General features: G+C 35.5%; 1 protein-coding gene across 11 annotated transcripts in view; it reads left to right on the top strand.

The window, feature by feature from the left end:
- Positions 1-24098, top strand: part of LOC120421728 (myosin-IIIb-like) — a 330131-nt gene that overhangs the window by 62363 nt on the left and 243670 nt on the right. For 2 of the 11 annotated variants that reach the window (XM_052709037.1, XM_052709034.1), the window contains exon 1: positions 21303-22273. The exons of 1 other annotated variant lie outside the window; for it this stretch is intronic. In XM_052709037.1, the coding sequence (XP_052564997.1) occupies positions 22269-22273 (5 nt within the window). In that variant the 5' untranslated portion in view covers positions 21303-22268. Of the gene's footprint in view, positions 1-21302; positions 22274-24098 lie in introns of those variants that run through there. 8 more of the 11 variants (XM_052709035.1, XM_052709036.1, XM_052709033.1 and 5 more) reach the window with 6 other exon arrangements.

Raw genomic sequence — 24098 nt, forward strand, 5'->3', positions numbered from 1 at the left:
AAAGCCTCAGCCTATTAAAAAGCAACCATAAATCACTCAAATTACGCCGATGAAAGCTCCCGATAGCTCCCGCTAATGGACATAATTCACCTCCCAGATCATCATCATCGCGTTTTGGTCAGACTGCCAGCGAAAATCGAAAGTTTGGCTAATGCTTCGGCGATCTTCAACCCAAAGCCAAACAAGTAATCATAATAAAACCTTGGCCAAACAATGACGCCAAACGTCCAACGGCGCAGAAAATGACCACCGGAGTTTACGCATCGATCCGCGGCGACGTGTGACAATCACCTTGACGGAATCGCGGCGATGGAATATCCTATCCAAAGTTGTGATCTCCATGTCCGCTTTCGCGACTTTTGATTCAGTCTATGCCGGTTGGTGAGAGATTTCTCCTCGTTGATCGGGCGAGCAAAACAAACCGTTTGCTTAAAATGCCACTCTAATTACCCGATACGCATACACACCCTCTCAATGGGCACAGTGAAAAAGAGTCTATCTTTTTTGTTCAACTCAATCAAATTATCGTTTGGAAATAAAAAATAAGACAAACAATTAAAAAAAAACTTTTTCAACTGTGTGTGGTCTCAACTGAAGCACTGCGAGGAGGCCAGCTGGAGGTCCGGGTGTTCGTATGCAGATTTGCCTGACCGTGGCCGTCGTCGCGTAGGAAAATTGATAATTTCTCTTTTTTTTTTGTGCACGATCGTAGGTGCTGCAGCTAACGAAGAGATAGTCGCTATTGACCATGCAAATCAGAGAGCGATGCGTGGAGGATAACTCTTGGGGTATCAGTGATCAGCTGTACAAAAAGTAACGATTTTAAGTCACCTGTTTTTAAGAAAAATGGAAATGTGATTGTGAATATTACCTATTCGTTTTCACAAAAAATATGATTAACCAATAGAATTTAATTTGCAAAATTAGCAACATAAAAACACTGAGGGTAATTCTCTACCAACTCACACGAAATCGGGAAAAGTTGCCCCGACCCCTCTTCGATTTGCGTGAAACTTTGTCCTAAGAAGTAACTTTTGTCCCTGATCACGAATCCGAGGTCCGTTTTTTGATATCTCGTGACGGAGGGGCGGTACAACCCCTTCCATTTTTGAACATGCGAAAAAAGAGGTGTTTTTCAATAATTTGCAGCCTGAAACGGTGATGAGATAGAAATTTGGTGTCAAAGGGACTTTTATGTAAAATTAGATGCCCGATTTGATGGCTTACTCAGAATTCCGAAAAAACGTATTTTTCATCGAAAAAAAAACTAAAAATGTTTAAAAAATTCTCCCATTTTCCGTTACTCGACTGTAAAAATTTGGAACATGTCATTTTAAGGGAAATTTAATGTACTTTTCGAATCTACATTGACCCGGAAGGGTCATTTTTTCATTTAAAACAAAAATTTTCATTTTAAAATTTCGTGGTTTTTTCTAACTTTGCAGGGTTATTTTTTAAGTGTAACAATTTTTTACAAAGTTGTAGAGCAGACAATAACAAAAATTTTGATATATAAACATAAGGGGTTTGCTTATAAACATCACGAGGTATCGCGATTTTACGAAAAAAAGTTTTGAAAAAGTTACTTTTTGCGTTTCTCTTTGTTGCGTCGTCCGTGTCTGTCGCGAGTGACCATGAACGGCCATGATCAACGACGACCAACTCTTTCAAAACTTTTTTTCGTAAAATCGCGATAACTAGTGATGTTTGAAAGCAAACCCCTTATGTTAACATATCAAAATTTTTGTAATTGTCTGCTCTACAACTTTGTAGAACATTGTTACACTCTAAAAAATAACCTAACAAAATTAGAAAAAAAACACGAATTTTTTAAATTAAAATTTTTGTTCTAAATGAAAAAATGACCCTTCTGAGTCAATGTAGATTCGAAAAGTACATTAAATTTCCCTTAAAATGACATGTTCCAAAAAATTTTAAAGTCGAGTAACGAAAAAAGGAAGAATTTTTAAAACTTTTTTAGTGTTTTTTTCGATGAAAAATACATTCTTTCGGATTCTGAGTACGCCATTAAATCGGGCTTCAAATTTTATATAAAAGTCCTTTTGACACCAAATGTCTATCTCATCACCGTTTCAGGCTGTAAATTATTGAAAAAAAACTTCTTTTTTTCGCATGCTCAAAAGTGGAAGGGGTCGTACCGCCCCTCCGTCACGAGATATCTAAAAACGGACCTCGGATTCGTGATCAGGGGCAAAAGTTACCCCTTAGGACAAAGTTTCACGCAAATCGAAGAGGAGTCGGGGCAACTGCTATGTGAGTTGGCGGAGAATTACCCATGAACGAAATATTAGAATTAGATTGAGAATTTTTTTATTTTGAGTATTTATATTCCAATATAATATTGCGGATTTTTTTTTTTATATTTTAAGGGCAATTTGAAACTTTGTTATTTGGGAGGTATTGTGAACTTTTATAAATATTTTTTTTTTCTGAACAAAACAAAAAATACAATTTCTGCCGTTTCACACGAAATCGAAAAAAAAAGTTGCCCCGACCACTCTTTGATTTGCGTGAAACTTTGTCTTAATGGGTAATGTTGATCTCTGATCACGAAGCCGAGGTCCATTTTTCGATATTTCGTGACGGAGGTGTAGTACGACCCTTTTAATTTTTAATCATTCGAAAATGCAATTTGCAGCTTGAAATGATGATGAATTAGAAATTTGGTGTCAAAAGGGACCCTCCCATATTGAGTACTTTTTCAAAGCTTAAGCAATTAATCTATACAATATTTCATTTTTTTTAACAAAGCGTCAGAGCATGATCAGATATCTGTTGAGGGACAAATTGGACATTTACGCAAATTTGGACAGTGTTGAAATTTGTCCTTCTTTTTTTATTCTGAGTTGATAGGTGTACATAAATCTACGAGCATTCAAATTTAATTTTAAGAGTATCACAGTAAAAAATTGGGAGAAATGCGAAGGAGTAATTTTTAAAGGTTGAATATTGCCTCTTTAATGATGTAATTTTACCTCAATTTCGACTGAAAAAGCGACATTACACCAGAAAAGTTGAAAAATAACACATTTCAGAGGTTTTTTTTACTGTGTTGGTTTATAGCCTAACCTCTGTTTTTAAGCTTTTTTGTTTACCTAACAATTATTTCCCATATTCTTATTTATTTTTAGTTGAGTAGAAGCTAAACGAGTCAATAACAAATTGCAATGGAGAAGCAAAATTTTGTTGGACCAAATATTATATTACACAGTTTTGTTTAATTTCTACAGAAAACATTTGAAATCCACTAAAATGTTTAAAAGGATTTTTTTCTTTCAATTCCGCTGCTATTCAGATTTATTTAATAACTTTCTACAACTTGCAGACCTCATCAGTGTTTTATATTCAGTTAAACCATTTTTGAAAATTGGTACCCTGGTTGCTTGAAAACAGAATCTGGAAGTAACCTAAAAATGTTATATGATTCTTGTGAGAATTCTCTGATCTTTTCGAAAAAGAAACAGCAATAAATTTTTGTTCTCCAATGCTTTATTTAGTTTAATTTAAGTAAATATCGTGTTCCAACACAAGTTCAATCTCTTAAAAGAAAATGGGTCGGCAATTCGAATGTATGACAAAAGGTCGAAAAACATAAGGTCAATTGGACAAAACGTCGTAAAGACAAAACATCGATATTTTTAAAAGCTTTTATTATCATTAATATTTTTTTATTCAATATTGCAGTTTGAGGGAGCAACCCCTGATTTTTAGAGGTTATTATGAAAGGGAGAGCAAATACAAATGAAAAACATTTGCAATGGCCTAATAATTTGACTATTTAAATAACTCTTCATGAATAAGAAAAAAATTACAAAAATGTTACAACCATCAAGGATAGATTAAAAATATATATATTAAAACTCGCAAAAACATTCAAGAAGTCAGACATTTTCTCTTTTATTCACAGCTAAAAAAGTAGTAGTCCAGCTGCGTATAAAAGGCCTGGATGTTAAATAAATATTGCATTATGTTATGCAATTTTATGCGATTTTACAACCTGAAATATGTAGCCCATCAGTAAATCCGTTCTGATGGCCGAGTGGGCTAAGGCGCCAGTCCTTAATGTTGGTGCTGGGTTTGAGTCCCGTCGGCTGCAATTTTTTTTTTGTGTTTGCAAAAATTGTACATGCAGTGTGTTATTAGATTAGATTAGATGCAGTGTGTTATTATAAGTGGTTATTTTGACGAAGGTGATGTGCATGCTTTTGCATGCGATTTTACCATCGGATTTTTGCTGTGTTCTTAACTGCTTATGTTTGAAAGAATGGAAAATGGCTCAAAACTATTCCAACCAACGAGATTAAATTGTTTTTAAATAATGAAAAACGCACAAAATATTTAAGAAGAACGTCTTTCATTTGCAAGAAATTCTTATGTTTAAAAAAAATTAATAAAACTCACAAAAATAGAACGAAAAAAAATATATTTTAGAAGTAGGAAATTAAAAAAAACGCTCTATTCGCAAGAATTGAAAAACTCACAAAAATATTGCAACAAGCAAGAAAAGTTAGTTTTTAAGGAATTAAAAAACTCTCAAAATGCTTAGAAGTGCGACTTTTTTTTAACTGCTCATGTTTAAAATAATGGAATTAAAAACTGTTTTTTTAGTTCGATTAGGAATAGGTTTTTTTTTTTAAAGAATGAACTAAACATATTCTGAGGTCAGGCTTTTTTCAGAGAACTGCTTTTGATTGAGAGAATGGAAAGACTCACAAACGACATGTCAAAAAACAGTTGTTTTTAAAAATAGAAAAAATACAACATATTTTAAATGTCGAAATTTTGTCATGTTTGAAAGAATTGAAAAACTTAAAAAAAAAACTTACGCCATCAAGAGGCAGCTGTTTCTACATAATGGAAAATCTCTTAAAATATTTTAAGAAGTTAGCCTTTTTCCTTTAAAAAAAAAACTGCTTATCTTTAAAATAATGTAATAACTCACAATATTATTGCAAAACTACTTTTTTATGGAAAGAAAAAAATGTTTAATAGTTATGCTATTTATTTGCAAAAACTTACAAAAAACGGATTTGTTTGCAAGAATTTTTTTTAAACAGTATTAAAATGCCTGACTTTTTCTGCACATGTTAAAATACGTTTATTATTTGTTAGAAAATTCACAAAATATTACAGAATGTTGTTTTACTTTTTACACATTCGACCTTTTGGCATTCGACCTTTTGTTCATTCAACCATATGTCCTTTGACCTTTTGTCGCACATCCCTTTGCAGAATGCAGTCCAGACTCGAGAATCCGATGTTCGATTATCCGATGGTTTGTATGGGACTTCGAATAATCGAATCACGATCAAGCAATTTTTTTGACCATGTCTTTATTTTCTAACTTTCAAGATTAAATTTGAATTTTGAGACCTCATTTTTGTCAAATTTTAATGGTTGATTACCTTAAAAATTACCAAACGCATTTTCTGAATATTTTATCACCGTCATTTTAGCCGTCATCTTGGATTTACAAGTTCTAAATCACTTTGGAATAGTTTGGGGATTATTCCAAAGCTCGACAATCAAAAATTAGACACAATTGTCCAAGGATATTAGAGTCTGGACTGTATGTATAAGACGATGGCAAGTAATCTATCTAGTTCAGAAATGGATTTTAGATGCCCATGAGTTTTGTAAAAATTGTCGTCATATTTCCCATATATTTTCACTTACTTCAACATACTTAAGTTATTATATTTTAAAGATATCTAATTATTGATACTCCTATTTGAAACAATTTATCTGTTTTGCTTGTTTGATTTTATAGAATTTAGTAAATTTTGATAAATCAAGCTCGAATCTGTAAATAAAATTTTCGGGTTTTCCAAAGATACGCCTTTAATGCACCCCTTCCCGAGCAGGGGTAAATAACACGGGAATACCAAATTTTGGTATTACTTGGGCAAATAACAGGGACCAAAATGTGCCCTTGGTTGCCCAGTAATAGATGGTAAAATACCATGAAATCATACCAAAGTCTTGTATGTGGAAGGACACAACAATACCAAACCATGTTATTCCAAGGGTAAAATAATACCTCAAAATAAAACCATTTCAATACCAAGTTTAGGTCTTCTGGATTTTTGAACATTGCTTGAATACCAAAACTTGGTATTGCCATGGTTTTATTTTTAAGTATTCCCGCGCCCTTGGAAAATCAGATTTTGGTATTCCTGTGGTCGTCCACATACATGATTTTGGTATGATTTTATGGTATTTTACCATCTATTACTGGGAAACCAAGGGCACATTTTGGTCCCTGTTATTTGCACAAGTAATACCAAAATTTGGTATTTTCATGCCATTTTTTAGTGCAGCAGTTGCAGTTAGTGAAAAAACGGAAATGATCCATATGCAACAGCCAAATCTACTCACCTGATGATTCCATGTTGTTCTTAGTGATATTCTTCACCACATCGAATGCATTTGTCATTAATGAACGGCCTGTGCTTGAAATTCTTGAAGATTCTGAAAAATAACAAGATTGAACAATAAGTGTTAACAAAATGAAACTGGATTGAAATTCACCAAAATTCAATAATCTGTCGATTAACTCGTTTTTCTAAGTATTTGGTTATCCCAGCTTAGAGAAATTTCAACGTTTTTAAATAAAATCATAGTGAGTATATAAAAAAAATTGAAAATCAGCTTCAACATTTTTGGGTTTCAAGTAATTTTAGCGCAAATTAATTATCTCGTCAAAATTTATAAAAAGATTCCCATAGTTTCAGGGGAATTTGACAAAACACTTTAATAGCAAAATGTGCCATGCTGACTTAGAAAGTTTTCCACATTTTCAAGTCATTTCTTCAGGGGGTATATCAAAAATGTTTAAAATCAAGTTTGAAATTTCCGGTTTTCAATGAAAGCATTCGCTTTGAGACATCATTTTAGCGCAAAATTAATTATTTTGTCTAAATTGGTCAACATTTTCCCATGGTTTCAGAGGAATTTTATAAAACACTGTAATACCAAAAGAATACCAAAATGTGGTGTTCGACCATTGACAAATTCTGGAATTTTGCAAAATCATAACAATACCTTCAATTGGTAAGATACCACATTTTGCTCTTACATAATCCTTAAGACAAATTTTAAAGGATCCAGGAATACCAAAATTTGGTATTGATACCAGAGAAAGGTATTATTACGCATTTTTCTTGTTATTTACCCATGCTCGGGTTACCACTCTTTAACCACAATGATTGGAAAAAGTTAACCATATTTATATTTCACGGCCAAAGTAAATATCCAATCACAGCCTAGACTTCAAACCCTGTGCTCCACGTCTCAATGACACTTGGTTTCAATATCAACCGTTAGCCATCGCAAATTTCCACCGCGCCAATGTTTTTATTTTCCATTTCGTTCACCTTCAGGGGGTTCACGGTGACCAACAGCAACTCAAGTTTTAATAAACATCTCTCTTCTTTTTTGCCGCTACTTTGTTTATGCCCCAGAAAGTTGAGGTCAAGGAAAGTTGGCTGGTTGTGTCTCGTAGAGACTCACCGGAAAGTAATTCGCACCGGACTAATTAGTGCTACTCGTTTTTTGTTTTCGCTATTTGTTTAGTGTCCCACAAAGTTTTCACAAATATGGAATGTAAGGCTAAATTTTGACCCATTCGATACGGTGGTGAGGCGAAAAGTGACCATGATTTGTACCGTTGAACGGGGGGTTCCACCCACCACTGCCGGGAGGTGTCGAAGGGAGTAATCAAGGCGAGGGTGGCTAAAGCAAAGCAAACACAAAACCCTTGATTAAATACCGACTTTTCACTCGTTATCTTTGCGCGCAGCCAGGCAGCTTGATGACGGACTAAATGTGGGCTAGATCTTTGAGCGGAGTGGTGTGTGTGTGTGTGTGTGTGTGTGTGTGTGTGTGTGTGTTTGGTTCGATGTGCTTCGCTGCCATCAGATACAAACATCGGGCAGGCAGGCAGATCCAACGGTCGAACCAACGGACACTTGAAGCGCTCTAATTAGCCCACGGTAGAAAGCATGGATTAAGACTGGGCAGCCCACATGGGCGCTGATTAGGGTGTGATTGTGAGAAGTGAGAATTAGTATTGTTTTTAGCTCTGGTTTCACTGAAGATACGTTTCAAGTTGAGAAGATATCTAGATATTCGCAAGTTATTTCACGATTTTAGTATTTGTATTTTTTTCATTTGAAGCATTGTCCATACATTCCCTGTTTCAAAAGAAGCAATTTTGCATCATTAGTTTTTCCATACAAGTCTTCATACAATTTTGCGGGCTGGTCATACTAAATGTATAAGTAGATATATATGAAAATGAAAAATTTTCTGATCGATATGTCTTTGGCAACATTGTATCTATTGTATAATTAGGACTATGTACCCGTTTCTCCCTTAACTTTTTTCATCAAAAGTTGGATCCCCAAATTACGTATTTTTTTTTATATATATGAGTAATTCTCGCTGAAAGTGGACCACTATTTACACAAGGTGCTCAAAAATCAAAAGCAATGTACTTTTCCAATAGCCCCCACCAAGTTATGAATGAAACCATGTTTGGTTGGTTAAATTTGTCCTCACCTCGGCGCCACGAAGCTAACACATTTTTTTTAATTGGTAATTTTGTGACTTAGACGCGTCCACAAAATTGCTCATAACTTTGCAAAACTTCAACGAACCCTTGATGTTTAGGGGTGTTTTGGAAAGGAAATGAGCAGAGCTTTCGAATGCACTTGTCAGAAAAATACCGTTCCATACATTTTTTAGCCACAAATCACCAATGTATTTTTAAAAGTCATTTTTGAAGGCCGGCGCCCCGCTTTATCGAAAAACTGACAAATCCATTCGAAAGCTGAGACGATTTCACATAAAGGACCAATAAATCTAAGGTGTATGTTCCTCCTATCTTTTTTAATCTAATTTTGATTCTGCGAGCGCAGCGCTCCGTTCGCATTTCGGGCACCCAAAATGTTGCAATTTGCTTGCCCCATTTTAAGTTTTTGTCAAAAAATATAGGTGCTCACTTTTTAAATGATAGTTTATTGTCCAAGGATCAAAATGCACTTTCGATAAATGACCAATATTTATGTTTTTGGGTTCTTCAAGGCAACTTAATGTCGAAAAATAGTTTTTTTTTACTTTTTTTTTTGTAAAATGCTCACTTACAATTGGGTGGACTTTTTTTCAGTAGAACTAATGAATGTAGCATGTAGGAAATTTCACCACGGAAATTTTTCTCTAAGAGAAAACGTAATTTTGATACTCCAGTGCCAAGATATTTTAGTTTAAGTGAGAAAAAAAGTGCCAATTTTACAAAATTTTTAAAATTAACAAGCACGGTCTATTATTTACATGCGGCATATGTTTTGGAGGCCAGAGTATGTTTTCTTATAGTTTTTTTGGTCGCTGAATTCGGATCTGGAATCAAAATTTAGATTAACAGTGAACAGTGATATTTTAGCCACGCTCAAATATTATTTGCATGTATTCCCCATAGCCACTTAGGGATCGGCAGCCGAAGCCGCTAACCACCGCGCCACGAGGCCTCTCAAAACAATCAGAAGTTGAAAAAAACAATCTCCATAAAAAAATCCGTAAGTAAAATATCAATTAAAGGTGAGCGAAAGATGAAATACACTCAAAAAATGAGTTCGCGTAAACGTGAACAGAGTTCATGCCAACGGGAACCAGGAAGAAAACTGTTCTCTTTCATGGTGCAATGCACTATAAAAGTTGAACAGTTTTCTTCCTGGTTCCCGGTGGCATGAACTCTGTTCACGTTTACGCGAACTCATTTTTTTGAGTATAGCGATTAAAACTACAGCATATTACCGCAAATAACTTTTGGGCGTGGCTCCAAATTTAACTGTTAATCTAAATTTTGATTCCAGATCCGAATTCAGCGACCAAAATAACTATAAGAAAACATACTCTGGCCTCCAAAACATATGCCGCATGTAAATAATAGACCGTGCTTGTTAATTCTGAGAAATTTGTAAAATTGGCACTTTTTTCTCACTTAAACTAAAATATCTTGGCACTGGAGTATCAAAATTACGTTTTCTCTTAGAGAAAAATTTCCGTGGTGAAATTTCCTACATGCTACATTCATTAGTTCTACTGAAAAAAAGTCCACCCAATTGTAAGTGAGCATTTTACAAAAAAAGTAAAAAAAAAAACTATTTTTCGACATTAAGTTGCCTTGAAGAACCCAAAAACATAAATATTGGTCAATTATCGAAAGTGCATTTTGATCCTTGAACAATAAACTATCATTTAAAAAGTGAGCACCTATATTTTTTGACAAAGCCTTAAAATGGGGCAAGCAAATTGCAACATTTTGGGCGCCCGAAATGCGAACGGAGCGCTGCGCTCGCAGAATCAAAATTAGATTAAAAAAGATAGGAGGAACATACACCTTAGATTTATTGGTCCTTTATGTGAAATCGTCTCAGCTTTCGAATGGATTTGTCAGTTTTTCGATAAAGCGGGGCGCCGGCCTTCAAAAATGACTTTTAAAAATACATTGGTGATTTGTGGCTAAAAAATGTATGGAACGGTATTTTTCTGACAAGTGCATTCGAAAGCTCTGCTCATTTCCTTTCCAAAACACCCCTAAACATCAAGGGTTCGTTGAAGTTTTGCAAAGTTATGAGCAATTTTGTGGACGCGTCTAAGTCACAAAATTACCAATTAAAAAAAATGTGTTAGCTTCGTGGCGCCGAGGTGAGGACAAATTTAACCAACCAAACATGGTTTCATTCATAACTTGGTGGGGGCTATTGGAAAAGTACATTGCTTTTGATTTTTGAGCACCTTGTGTAAATAGTGGTCCACTTTCAGCGAGAATTACTCATATACAGCAATTCCCCACGAAAACAGCATGATTTGAAAAATAAGTTCTCCGATCGGGCTCAATTATTTCGGCCAAGGATCCCCCAGAAAAAAATTGAGCTCGATCGGAGAACTTTCTTTCGAATCATGCTGTTTTCGTGGGGAATTGCTGTATATTTATGTTTTATGGGGCACAAAAAGACATCACTTGAGCAAAATGTGAGCAAAATATGTTTCCCTAGTTTATGAATAAAAAAAGAGAGGTGACAAAAAAATTATTTAAGGATAAATCAAATTTCCTATCGAAAAGTACTTTACCGAATGTTTGATACGTGCACTTTTATGATTTTTGGAAAATGTAACGTTTTTTGGGTTTTTAAATACTATATGAGGGAAAGCCACAACTGAAAAATATTTTTTAAAATTTCCTGCATTTTTTTATTTTAAAATTTCCTGCAATTTTCTCTCTGGAGCATTGAAAATTGGACAGTTGCTTTCTGAGATATCGATAAAAAATATGTTTTCTTGTGCCGCCTAATTAGCCTTTCATTATCAACTGGCGATATCTCGGAATCTATTGGTTTAATTTTTAATGTTGAAAAATGAAACTTTTGATAATTTTTCTAATTTCATAATTTAGACTAAATTATATTTTTTAGAGATATCGCCAGCGAAAAATTACAATCTAATTAGGTGACACTTAAAAAATATCATTTTCATCGATTCGAATTCATTGTGAGGCTGTATCTCAGAAACTATTTGCCCGATTTTCAAAGTTTCAGAAAAAATTTTATAGAATTTTCTAAGCTCTTCAAAAATATTTTTTTAAAATTGAAAGAGTATTTATAAACCGCAAAATAAGGGAAATCGAAATTTTTTACATAAAACTTATAAACGGAACATTTTATCAAAAATATTGCAAAGTACTTTTCGATTGCCAATTCCATTATACTTTAAAAAAAATGATAAAAAATATTGTCCAGATTTCGATATTTTCCAAAGTAACTTTGCCTATTTTGAGCCAAATCTAAAAAGTTCGTCGTTTATGGACGCCCCCTGACTAAAATTAGAGCAAATTTCAGTTGCCCCATGTTGCCCCACCCTGTGCACGCTAGTGCTCCTGAACTAGGACAAATAAAAAAAATCGAAAAAAACTGGGCAGTAGAAGGCCAAAAAAAAAATGCCTACAACTTTGCCGAAGACACTAAATCGATCAGAAAATTCTTTGCATGAAGACTTGCATGGAAAAAAAAAATGTTTACAAAATTTACCTTTTCTCGTTTTATGCTTTATTTCGTTTTATTCTTAAGTATTAAGTACTTTTCTGTTCTTTACTTGCTGAGTTTTTTTTTCTGGTACCGTAAAACGGGGTGACTTTGATAGCCGGGGTGACTTTGATAGGTTTGCGATTTTTCCGCAAAATGAATAGTACAATTCTGGAGTTTTTTTAGAAAAGGTCCTACAAACAAAATTTTCATTTTTTGCTTTTTGGGTGTTTTTGAAAATCCCTGACTCAAGGCGGTTCTAAAAACACCCAAAAAGCAAAAATTTGAAATTTTGTTTATAGGACCTTTTCAAAAAAAAACTCCAGAATTAAAATACGTAAGAAATGGTTTAGAAACATACTGACCGTGGTAGAGAAGTGTTCAAAGTTCCTCAAGAAGAACTTTTCATAAAATGTTGACAAGTTTAAAAAGTTAGTTAACTATAGTTAAGAAAATGTTGATGAAAGTCATTATTTTAAATTTCTCAAAGTGTCATGATTTTCTCAATGAACATGATTTTTAATCGGAAAACGAAATGCATTTTCGGATTCTTTGGACAATTTTTCACTAAGAGAAGGTTAAAAAAGTTTGTAAATAATAAATAATATGTGTTTTTGAAACACAATTCAAAAATATCTCCAAATTTATAGGCAATTTCAGTTGAACTAATTTCATGTAAAAAGTGAAAACTTGTGATTCGTGCTTCGAGTTCAGTATAAAATGCAATATAAATCGAGAATTTTATAAACAAAACTATTTTTAACAAATTTCAGGCAAAATTCCGACTTTTTAACAATTTTACCTAAAATTTATATGTATTTTGCTAAAAAGCTTCGTTAACTAAATATACACATTGATTTTTTTTCTTAAAAACAATATCAGCTACTTTAGTGATGGTACATTTAGCGTACAAATTAAGTTTGAACATCTTAAATATGATTTTAACAAGAAAAACTATGACTATCAAAGTCTCCCCGGAATTAAAACTAAGAATTTTTAACGTAACTATTTTTCTAAACATTATTGAAAAAACTTTTTTTCCGAAATAGTGCATAGACTTTGTGTGGTCTACCCCAGTACTTGTTTTAAAAATAATAATCTTGAGAAAAACCTTACCTGTTGGAAAATATTCTAAAAACAAATTGAAATCCTATCAAAGTCACCCCGGTTTACGGTATATGTTTATTGCGAATCTCTTATGATTATATTTTTAAAATTTTAGGGGCTTTACCTACCATTTTTTTGCTCTGAATCATCCATTCAAATAACGGAATATTAATCCGTTATGTTTTTACTCTATGTCGTGTTTGACACATCAAATGTTCCGATTTGGCTCTATTATCTGCATGAAATCCCACTTGATCCACACTTCACTCCAATCAGTCATCATCATCACCAGAACCCATGCTAAATCCTAACTGTCTGCGAATTTCCAACTCTTCTCAGAACTCATTTGGACTCATCATTCATGCTTCTGGCGGGGTGCGATTTTTCACACTCTTGCTCCAAACCGCTGATTACACGCTTAATTTGCGCGCATGTAACGGCAACTAAACGTCTGTTCTGTCCGGGTTTGCAACTCTGCTGGATAGTGCCAAAATACAGTTTAGCGCTAGTTCCGAGGGCCTCTCAAATTATGCTTAATTCGTTTGCGCGCCAATCACTTTCTAGGGTTGTTTTTAGTTGAAGTTCATCATTCCTTACATTTTTTTCAAATAAGGTACGAAATCTTGTTTCGTGATTTTATTTCAACATTGGTGCTTTTTTAAATGTTCTAAAATGTCTTTTTTTTAATTTTGAGAGAACCTCCCTAATTATTTTACTTTCTCACCAAAATTTTCCACGAGATGTGACTTTCAAAAAAAGCCGGTGAATGTCTACATCGGGCTCATTCTTTCTAAATGCACTTGGGTGTGCAAAAATACCACGTTCAAAATAAACAAAACTAGCACCACTTCCCCCCTCTCGTGGTAATTGCATATCTGGGTTAGCAAATCGTCGTCGTGCCTTCATTTCGACCATCAAGGTGGGTAGGATTTCCCTGCAAACCCCATGATTAGCACCGGCTGAATGTCCGCATCAATGGAGGTTTTTTTCTTTCCTTCTTTTTATTCATCATTCGATAAAAAAAACCTTTAGTGGATGGCAACCCGGCCGTCTGGCGTCTCACCGGTGAAAGACTATGATTAGGCAAAGCTCGGTGAAGGGGAGGGTGGAGTCGTCGTCGTCTGTGTTACAATCGGGTCCCGTAATTTTACACGGGTTCACGCGTGCAAATGAGCTGGGTGTAGCAGACTATGAATGAAAGTTAAGGGGGGGTAAAATGAGGGTCTGATAGTCTGAGAGTGAGTTTTTTTAAATAAGCTTTCTATACTAGATCACAATTATATAGGAAAAAAAGAGTGAAAGAAAATTTTGTTGTTGTGACTTTTTCATTATCTGAGAGGTGTTACTTACAGTAAGTAATATGGGTAGTGAACATTTTGTAAAGCAGTCTTTTTTTTCAGCGCTAGATTTAAAAAAAGGTCCATGATTGAGTCGTTTTGGATATTCTTGTGACTGATTTTACTCTGAAACGCGTGTTGCCTATTCTTAATTTCAGAAATAGTTTTTTACTAAGGCCGAAGCCAATTTTATTTGAAAATTTTGCCTCCCTTCTTCTTTCAACAGCTTTCCAAAAAATCAGGTGAAAAACAATATAATTATTGCTTTAAATATACATTTTTTTATAAGAAAAACAAAAGTACAATCATCTGTGAACAATTCACCGAAAACTTAAAGTTGGCATACAAGCACTTTGGCGATCAATTGTTGCAACTTTCAAACTGCGTTTCCACTACTATCGAATAATCTAAAAAGGGATACAACGAATTTGATGGAAATAGGACCAAAAACTTGCCGAACATATGATAATTTCCTCTATATAGAATGTATTGTTTAATGTGATTTATGGCATTTAAAATCAAATTCGAACTTTTAAAATTTAAACAAACCTTAGAGAAAATAGTATTTTTATGTATCCATAAAAAGAGCAAATGTTTGACGGTAACATATATTTTTTTATTTTTGTAGCATTTTGTAATACTTATTGCTCCTACATTCTTAGTTTTTTTTTTTAATTTTGTCCCCTCCCTTTTTGACCTCAACCGTGGACAAGGAATTTTTTTTTATATAAAAATATGTAAATTCTCACCATATTAAAATATACATTAGGATGTTTGGTATCTTAGTCAACAATTTTCAGCAAACTTATTGGAAAATCTCAAAATATAATTTCCAATTACTTAACATTTTTGGATGTTTCCTAAACATTAATGCCTTTAAATATTATTTTAAAAAATAAGGTATTCTAATCGATTTTTGGTCTTTAGCCAACTTGAAGATAACATCGAGTCCTAGAAAAAAATATTTTCAAACCTGCTCTTCAAAAACAAAAGTAATTGAAATAACATTTTTGTATCGTAACGAGAATCTATCTTTTGTACTTACAACGGAGACTTTGAAATTTGAACGCATTCATTTATTTTTCTCTATTTTTTTATTTTGCCAAAAAATATCAATCTAAACTAAAAAAGCAATTCACACAAATATATCAACAAAATAATCATTTTTTTTATTCAAAATTTGATTTTCTCTATTATTATTATTTTTTTAATCCTCGAATCAAATTACTTTATCACCTAAACTCCCAAGCTCGAGGAAAAGAGGGAATTTATATGATTTATATGAATACTCCCCCTTTTTCTCGAGCTTCAATGAGCAATGATTATTCCTTCTGTTTTTTTTTGACAGTGGTTTAACTATAATAACGGGAAAAGAATTTTATCATACTTTAATTTTTGTCGTTGGTAGCTGAGGGGTGCAAATATTAATAGATTTATGTTATTTTCTATTTTTTGCCTTCCTCACCTCAATGAGGAAAGGCTTTAAAATCACTCGGAAAATGAACTTCTTTATTCGACCTCGTAGACCTACCTTCACGTATACCTTTTGACTCAGAATCTAATTCTGAGCAAATGTCTGTGCGTGTGTATGTCTGTAAGTCCGTGCCCCGAAAAATATGCACACGATTATGTCCGGACTGGCTAAACCGATTTGGACCGTTTTGGTCTCATTCGATCCGTCTTGGGGTCCCACAAGACCCTAGTTGATATTATGAAGTTTAGAAAAGTACTCCAAAAGTTATGCTTAAAAAACGATTTTAACAAAAGTTCGGAAGATTGTAAAAAGGGTGGTTTTTGAAAGAAACCCCGTCATGCTATACATTTTTAGAAAGGTATTAAAAATACCTTTCCAACGAGCCCAAAACGTTGAAGATCGAACAACCTTATCAAAAGTTATAACCACTTAAGTGTTATTTATACACTTTTTAGAGGCCGGATCTCGCATATTTTGATGAAAACGTTGTCCGGATCTACCATGCGACCTATCGTTGGATGGATAATCAAGAGATCTTTCCAAAGAGTCCAAAAGATTGAAAATCTGACAACCCTATCAAAAGTTATATGTACTTTAGTGTTTTTAATACAGTTTTTTTTAGGCTGGATCTCAGATATTTTGATAAAAATAAGTGTTATTGATATACTTTTTTGAGGCTGTGTAGTGCATTCACTTTATGAATGTGAGGAAGGCACCAACCACCTAAAGGTGGATTAAGTAACGTTTTTTCTTAGTAAATTTATATTATTTTATTTATACAAAAAGATTAATTTGGTGCATCATACAAAAATGCAGAAATTTGTATGATCCAATCTCAACCCCCAGACCTAATGTCACCCCTGTTGACGGTACCTCAAGAAGTTGCTTTCGACAAATTTTGAAATATTTTAAAAGTTAGTTAACAATAACTAAGGAAACATTGACAAAAAGCATTATTTTAATATTTCCGAAGTGTCATGTTTTTCTCAATGATAATAAGTTCGAATCGGAAAACTTACTGCATCATCGGATTCTTTAGACAATTTTCCACTAAGAGCAGTTTGGATTATTTTTCAAGTTATAAGTTTTAATTGTTATTGAAACAGAATTCAAAAAATATTTTCAGATTCATTCATTTTCAATGAAACAGTTTTAACAGTATTTTTAAAAAATTGTTGGTTATTACTGCAAAATTGGGGTTGGTGACAATAAAATTTTATATTTTTATTAATTAATAAATTTCGAATGATTTTTATCAAATTTGAACTCTTAATTTACTTAACCTAACCTTTACTTTACAAACTTAGTAAAACAGACAATTAATAGTGATTTCTACAAATTAAAGTGACAAACCAATGACCTAATAGTTAATTTGACGTAGGTAATGAATTTGATATGCAGACTTTCAGGCTGAAATGATAAAAAAACACAATGGCTACTTAAAAGTATCCCCGGTTCAAATCTTAACTTAACGTTTGGGTATCATTGAAAATAATTATGTCATATCAGTGGCTCCTTGGTTTACGGTTATCAAGATCCAAATTTAATAATATTTTTTTTATATTTAATGGTAGTTTAATTCCTATTTTACAAACTCCAACTTGCCCAATTGCTTTTCAAAAATATTGTTCAGAAACTATTTCGCTTTTTAAGTTTTTTTTTCACATTAGTGACTTGAGACACAACTAAGTGCCAAAACACAATCTACAAAATCTACAAATAAAAAATTACTGTACAGTCCAGACTCGATTATCCGAAGGACTTGGCAAAATTTCACTTCGGATAATCGAAACTTTGGATATTGATTGTCGAGCTTAAGGAGAATCTCTAAACTATTTTAACGTGATTAAGAATTTTTAAATCCAAGATGGCGGCCAAAATGGTGGTGATGTAATATAAAAAAAATCATCAGCCATTCAAATGGGGTCGCAGAACCCGAATTTGAAGTAAAAAATAAGTAAAATACGAAAAACTTTTTTTGTTCATGATTCGATTATCCGAAGACCCATACAAACTTTCGGATAATCGAGCCTGGGCTGTATATTTATTTTGACGTAAAAAGAAAGGAATTCCAGTTAAAAATACGACCTTAGTTGACCCCACCTTTTTGTCCAAAATATAGGCAAAGTCACATAAAACAAGTAAAATCATCAAATTCAATTCAATTCAATTCAATTCGGTTTTATTGGTGAATAATCAAGATACAATGAGTTATTTTGAAGTGCATAACAGAGTTTTGGAGTTCCTTACAGCTGTGTGTTGCATCATAATCCATTTAGGAACAATTATTTCTTTAACTAAGGCACTAGCAAGAGTAAGAAAAAACTATTAAAAAAACTTACAGAAATTGCAAAGGAAAGGGGATAGAGGAAGAGAAAGCTTATATCTAGATCACAGGTAATTTATCCTTTGTAGATGTGTTTGATCATCAGTTCCCCAAGGGCCAGGAATTGTTCTGCCTTGTTCCGGCAGCTCCGAAACCGCGTCATCATCTCCCCCGCGAGAGCAAAGAACTCCGGCAGGGTGAAGAGATCTTCCCCGGTGACTTCTTGCTGGGCCGTACTGCCGCTACCGGCAGCGACCACGCTGGCGAACGAACGCCCCCAACCAGGAGGGAACGCTGAGTTTTCCGCTGGAACTGTAAGCTGTCCAGCTGCAGGAACGGCTGCGCTCGTACTTCGCTGAGGAGAGTGGGACGCTGCTGCTTTCTTCTTTCTCTTTTCCTGCTTCTCGAGGTAGGCCTTGCGCGCGACGCATCCGCGGTAATTGCCGGTATGGTTGCCGTCACAGTTCGCGCACTTTACGCGCGGCTTGGTTTGTTCTGCCTTGTCCCCCAAGTCCGCATTTCGTGGCAGTGCGCACGCCTCCGAGAGGTGTGACTCACCGCACTTCACGCAGCGGGGCCGGAGGTTGCAGTTCCGCGAGCCGTGGCCGAATTTCTGGCAACGGTGGCATTGCGCTACGTCCGTCGGGTTCTTGGTGTAAAACCGCCAGTTTACCCAAAAACCGTCCAACGTCTTAGTCCGCCGCAGGTCTTGGATCTTGACGGTGCCGCGGTCGAAGTACAATAGGTACAGTGTGTGTGTACCTGTTACCGTTGTCTTGCGCGAGAGCACTTTAATCTCCCGCGGTTTTATTCCGGCGTCCGAAAGGTGACCCTTCAGGTCGGAGATCGGACGGTCTTGATAACCCTGCAAGACGACCTTAACAGGGGGCTTCTCGGGGTTAAATGTGTAGAAGTTGAAGTTGCTACGCTTCAATTCTTCAAACACCAGGTCGAAGCTCTTTTTATTCAGTGTGATCACTTGCACTGCCGACTTACCGATTTTCAGACAATATCCGAGGCCTTCCAGCAACTCGTCAACATCGTCCGCCAACGTGTCCAAAACAAAAATTGGAGGTGGTCTTCGTTCCGTTAGAGAATTATTCTTTTTTGGCGTCGGCACTTTTTTCCGTGCACGACCATCATCGTCGTCGTCGTCGGTAGTGGTGCTACCGTCGGTGTTGTTGTTGTTGTTTTCTTCGTCGTCGCTCAGCATCTGGAACTCGTTCCTGATGGGAATGTTGGCGGATGTTGATGTGCCACTGGTCGTGGCACCGGAGGTACCCGAACGGGTTCGCACTGGTGATCTTGGAACATATCCGGGGTGTAGTAACTTTTTGTCGATTCCTTCTGCGCTCACGCTCCCCTGCGCGATGGCGGTCGACACGGCGTTGGTTTGTTTGCCTTTTTGCACACGGCCGGTAGACGAACTTCGCGGGTTTTTCGAGGCCGCACTCGAACTGCCACGGCCACGGCCGGCCTTTGGCATGCTGCATGAGCAAACTCGCGGGTAACCACAATCAATTACGGCGAAAAAATCGAAAAAAACGATGGAGCACTGAGCACTAGCTGCATGCTCTCGTGCGTACACGGAGGGAGCTGGAAAATCATCAAATTCAATACTTAAAAATTAGAGTTCTACTTTGCAATGTCTTTTAATGATTCCAAATTGGTTAAAAATTGCTTTTTGAAGTATTTTCAGATTTGAGCCCCTCTAGAAGCTCAGTTGGATCTGAAAGGGTTAAAGTGAATTAACAACTATTTCATCTTAAAGTTTACTAAGATCAACTGATATCACCCCTTAAAACATGTTTTAAGGTTGTCGTTGTTGTACATTCCAAAATGCTCTGTAATATTGTTTTAATAATCACTTTTTTATTTCTATTTCAGGTACTTTTATGGTTGATAATTGCAGTACAATAGGTAAACTGTTATGCTGATTTGTAAGTAATAGTTTTGATAATTTATTTATCGAGGAGTCCTTTTTTTCTCTGCAAAATTTATGTTTTATTGAAATACAATGTTAGGTTTCACGAGGAGCATAACTTGCCTTGTGAAAAAATCTGGCTAAAAGTTTAAATATCTTCATAATCCAAGCTCAAATTGTACAGATTAAAGGGTCCACATTCTCAGTAAATGACCAATTCAATGCTCAAATTTAGACCCAAAACTGTTTATCAAAACCACTTCACGCCTAACGTTATCTGTTCACCCACAATAAATTACCACCCACCCCTCAAATAGCCATCTGGAATTGGATGACAAATACCACCCTCAATCTACCTTATCAGCCGCAGATGCCGATAGCCGAGTGTCACGGTCGCCGTTCTCAATATTCCTGTCACGATAACAGGCAACGTGTCGGTATCAGTGTTGAGGTGTTCGTTTTTTTTATGCCGAGCTGCCAATTCAATCCTCTGAGGTAGTGGATGATTAATCGCTTGGGAGTACACTTTATATTGCTGTGTCAAGTGTTGTTGGTTTACCTCTACTGTCATACCGTCCCCCTTCCCCCATAAATATTGACACAATTGTTTGTTTTTGGACAATGTTGACTGAGGAACACGCGATTTGGTTTGATAAACAGGGTGGCATTTTGATTTGATTTTTCCGAGGCTCTCAGAGTTTGTCACGTGAAACTTTTACCTGAAGTGAGTTATTTGAAAATTAAATACCTTTTCGAGTAGCTCACTATAGTTAGTAGATCTTATCAAAGTTGAGGTCTTCCCATCAACTCCGCGTAGTTCGCGTAGATCCGAATCCGGCTTGCACGACTCTTGCTTGCGTCCACCAAATTGATAATAACTCAGATATCAGCAATCAACAGGAAATTTGATAGCGTTGTTTTCATTTCACCGATAATAAAACAACAGCAGCAACAACAAAAAGCGACTGTTTGCAGACTCTTGAGTTTGGCCAGATCTTGGGTTCGATTGCCGGCAAGGTTTTAGTTCGGTTTCGAATTCACCGCGGGCAAGGTCGCAGGTTTTCAAACTCGCGCGCGAGCTGCAGCACGGTGCAAAATTCGAAAGTTCAACGTTGGGGTTTTTTTTTCGTTCGTTTTTTTTGCTTCTTGGGGAGTGAGTTGTAACAAGTGAAGTTTGAAGAGGCAATCAACCCCAAAAGAAGATCTTCGCGAGCAAGTGTGACGTGTGATTACCGCATCAACTTCCTGTGAAAGTGAAAGGAATTTAATTATCGCCAATTGTAGCCTACCTTAAGGGGTGGGGGACGTAATTGCCGGTCCCAATCAATCAGGGGAGTTGCGCCCACGTGAGTGTCACGTCCCCAAAGAGGACCACTTTGGGACAACAGTTGTGTGCCAGGTGGTTGTGCCCGCCCTCAGACAGGAATTTAATAAGAACGGCAAACCCCTAACCTTAGTTGAGGTGTGCGGGTCTTCGCACGCCCACCAATTTGTACCATCCGCCAGGAAGCAGGGAACAAGTCTGGCATTAATGAAGAAGGACTTCTCGGATTAGTTTTCAAAAAGCCGTAAGAGCCATTGGTAAACAAAGTCCTTTTTGCATCGGTATTCAGCCTACTTACGAAAAACCAATATCAAAAATGCTTGAGATTGTTCATCTACACGTCCATCAAGTGCCCCAAACTCAAACTAAATGAAATTTTGTTTAATTTTGGAGAAAAACGAAAATTAGTGTCAGAGGTCACGGTGGCTCTTACGGCTGTTTGAAAACTCACCCGAGACTTGTCCTTTAGTTTGGACGGATAACATCGTGTCAAAGGGTGGCATCGAGGGGTGGTATCTGGTACGTGAGATGATTCCGCCGTGTGGAATCTGTCGGCGTAGGCCTATGGTCTGAGACTGGAGGAGGAACACGTGTAATCTAGCAGACAGATCAGAAGCAGAAGCTGGAGAAGGAGGATAGATACTTCATTTGCATATCTTCCAGCCAAGTCGCAGAATGTGGTACGTTTTGGAATTTCACTTAACGTTGCTTCTTTTTATGGTGTTTATTAGATGAGGGCGTTTCTTCAAAATTATGTCTGGTGTTTGTCAGTTTGTCGAGTTAAATTCAAACATGTTAAAGACCTTTAAAAAAATATGGACCAATTCCAGCCCAAAACAGGATTTTTTTAAAAAAAACTTCTTAACTTCTTTTTCGACCCTCTCCGATTTCATTGGCACTTTGTAGACATCTTTGTAGTTATCCTTGACTTATATAAGCTATGTATTTTTCTGTATATGGAGCCCGTTGCACTCGAGAATGGCTTTTGAGAAGGGCGTAAGTTATTTAAATATTGTTGTAGGTCGTATTTGAAGTATTCTTGTAACTCGAAATCGTGGCATTGTATCAAAATGTGATTGGAAATTTAACAGACAAATGATATGTCAAATTTAAAGATAATCCTGGGATTTTTTTTGCGTAGAAATGACCTAAGATGTTGCAAAAATCCTCACAAATTACACTGCCCATAATTAAAAATAGGATTTTTCCAATGTAGTGAATTGGACGGTAATACTTCGGATAGTAAATAAGCCTACATCACTAACATAACGATTTGAATTGAAATGCTGTTAAAGGCAAACTTATGAAAAATTGGACGATCTCTCAAGTAGAAATATTTAGCAGACTGAAAATCAAGTCTCTTATAGAAATAGCCAAAAACCAAGAATTTTGAGAAATTAATTTTTTGAGTGATTTATTGCTTTTTCTCATTGCGGAAATCAAAAATGCAGCATAAAAAAAATATGATTCTAAGGTAATACAAATTCAGTAAGAATGATTTAACAGAAACTATATCTGTTTGGGATGTGATTTAATATGAAAATCAACCATAAAATTAGATTCTTAACTGTGTCAGCTGTGTTGTGGATCCAGATCATCTCCAAGAGAGGGAGAGATGATCACTTGAAGGGCTGGTCCAGTATCTTGGCTTGCGTTGTATTGGTTGTATTGAACCGGTGGCGATACATTGGGACACAAGCGCGGTTTTTCCGTGTGCCTCTACGTCGCACAGTGGATCCAGGTGTGACAAAAATCAAAAAATGAAATTTCAATTTCAGTAGTGTTAGTATTTTTCTATTTTTTCTCATACCTTCAAAAATACTTTCCCAAATTTTGAGCAAGATTGGATGGAATTTGAATTTTTGGTGGCTTCGAGAGTGCAGACATTTTTGTTATTTCTAGTAGCTGAAACTTCAAAATTCGCAATTTTTTTTCTCTTAAAACTTGCATAACTCAGCCAATTTCAAACCAAATTTGATTCTTCTGGCTGCATTCGAAAGGTATTTAAAAGTTGTTAAATTTACTGTTCTTGGTATTTTGATTGACCCCTCCCCCATTTTTTGCTGTTCAAACTAAAGAAAACATTTACTATTTTCAAGAATTTTTCGAATTTCAACCCTTCAGGAACAATTTTGTACGGGTGTGACCAAAGTCTCGTATGCAGTTTCTGTCATAAAATTTAATGTACTTTCAGACTGTGTATAGCAAATTTTGCTCCTACTTGCTTGAAAGATCAAAATTTGCATGTTTCTAAAAAAAAGTCATAAGGGGATCTACTCTACTCTATTCACGAATCGGATCAAAAAGTTAGATATGGCAATCGCCGTATGATTTTTCTTCATGTTCAATAATTCAACAAATGTACTAAACTAATACTGTATTTTGGATTTCTTAGTGTACCAAGATAACCCCCCCCCCCCCCTCTCCCTCGTCTTTTTTATGACTTGGTTAAATATTCCTCTTGGAATGACTGAAAACTTCAACGGCGAAAATACTTTCTGTCGT

The sequence above is a fragment of the Culex pipiens genome, chromosome 2 (assembly GCF_016801865.2).
Source record: "Culex pipiens pallens isolate TS chromosome 2, TS_CPP_V2, whole genome shotgun sequence".
NCBI lineage: Eukaryota > Metazoa > Arthropoda > Insecta > Diptera > Culicidae > Culex > Culex pipiens.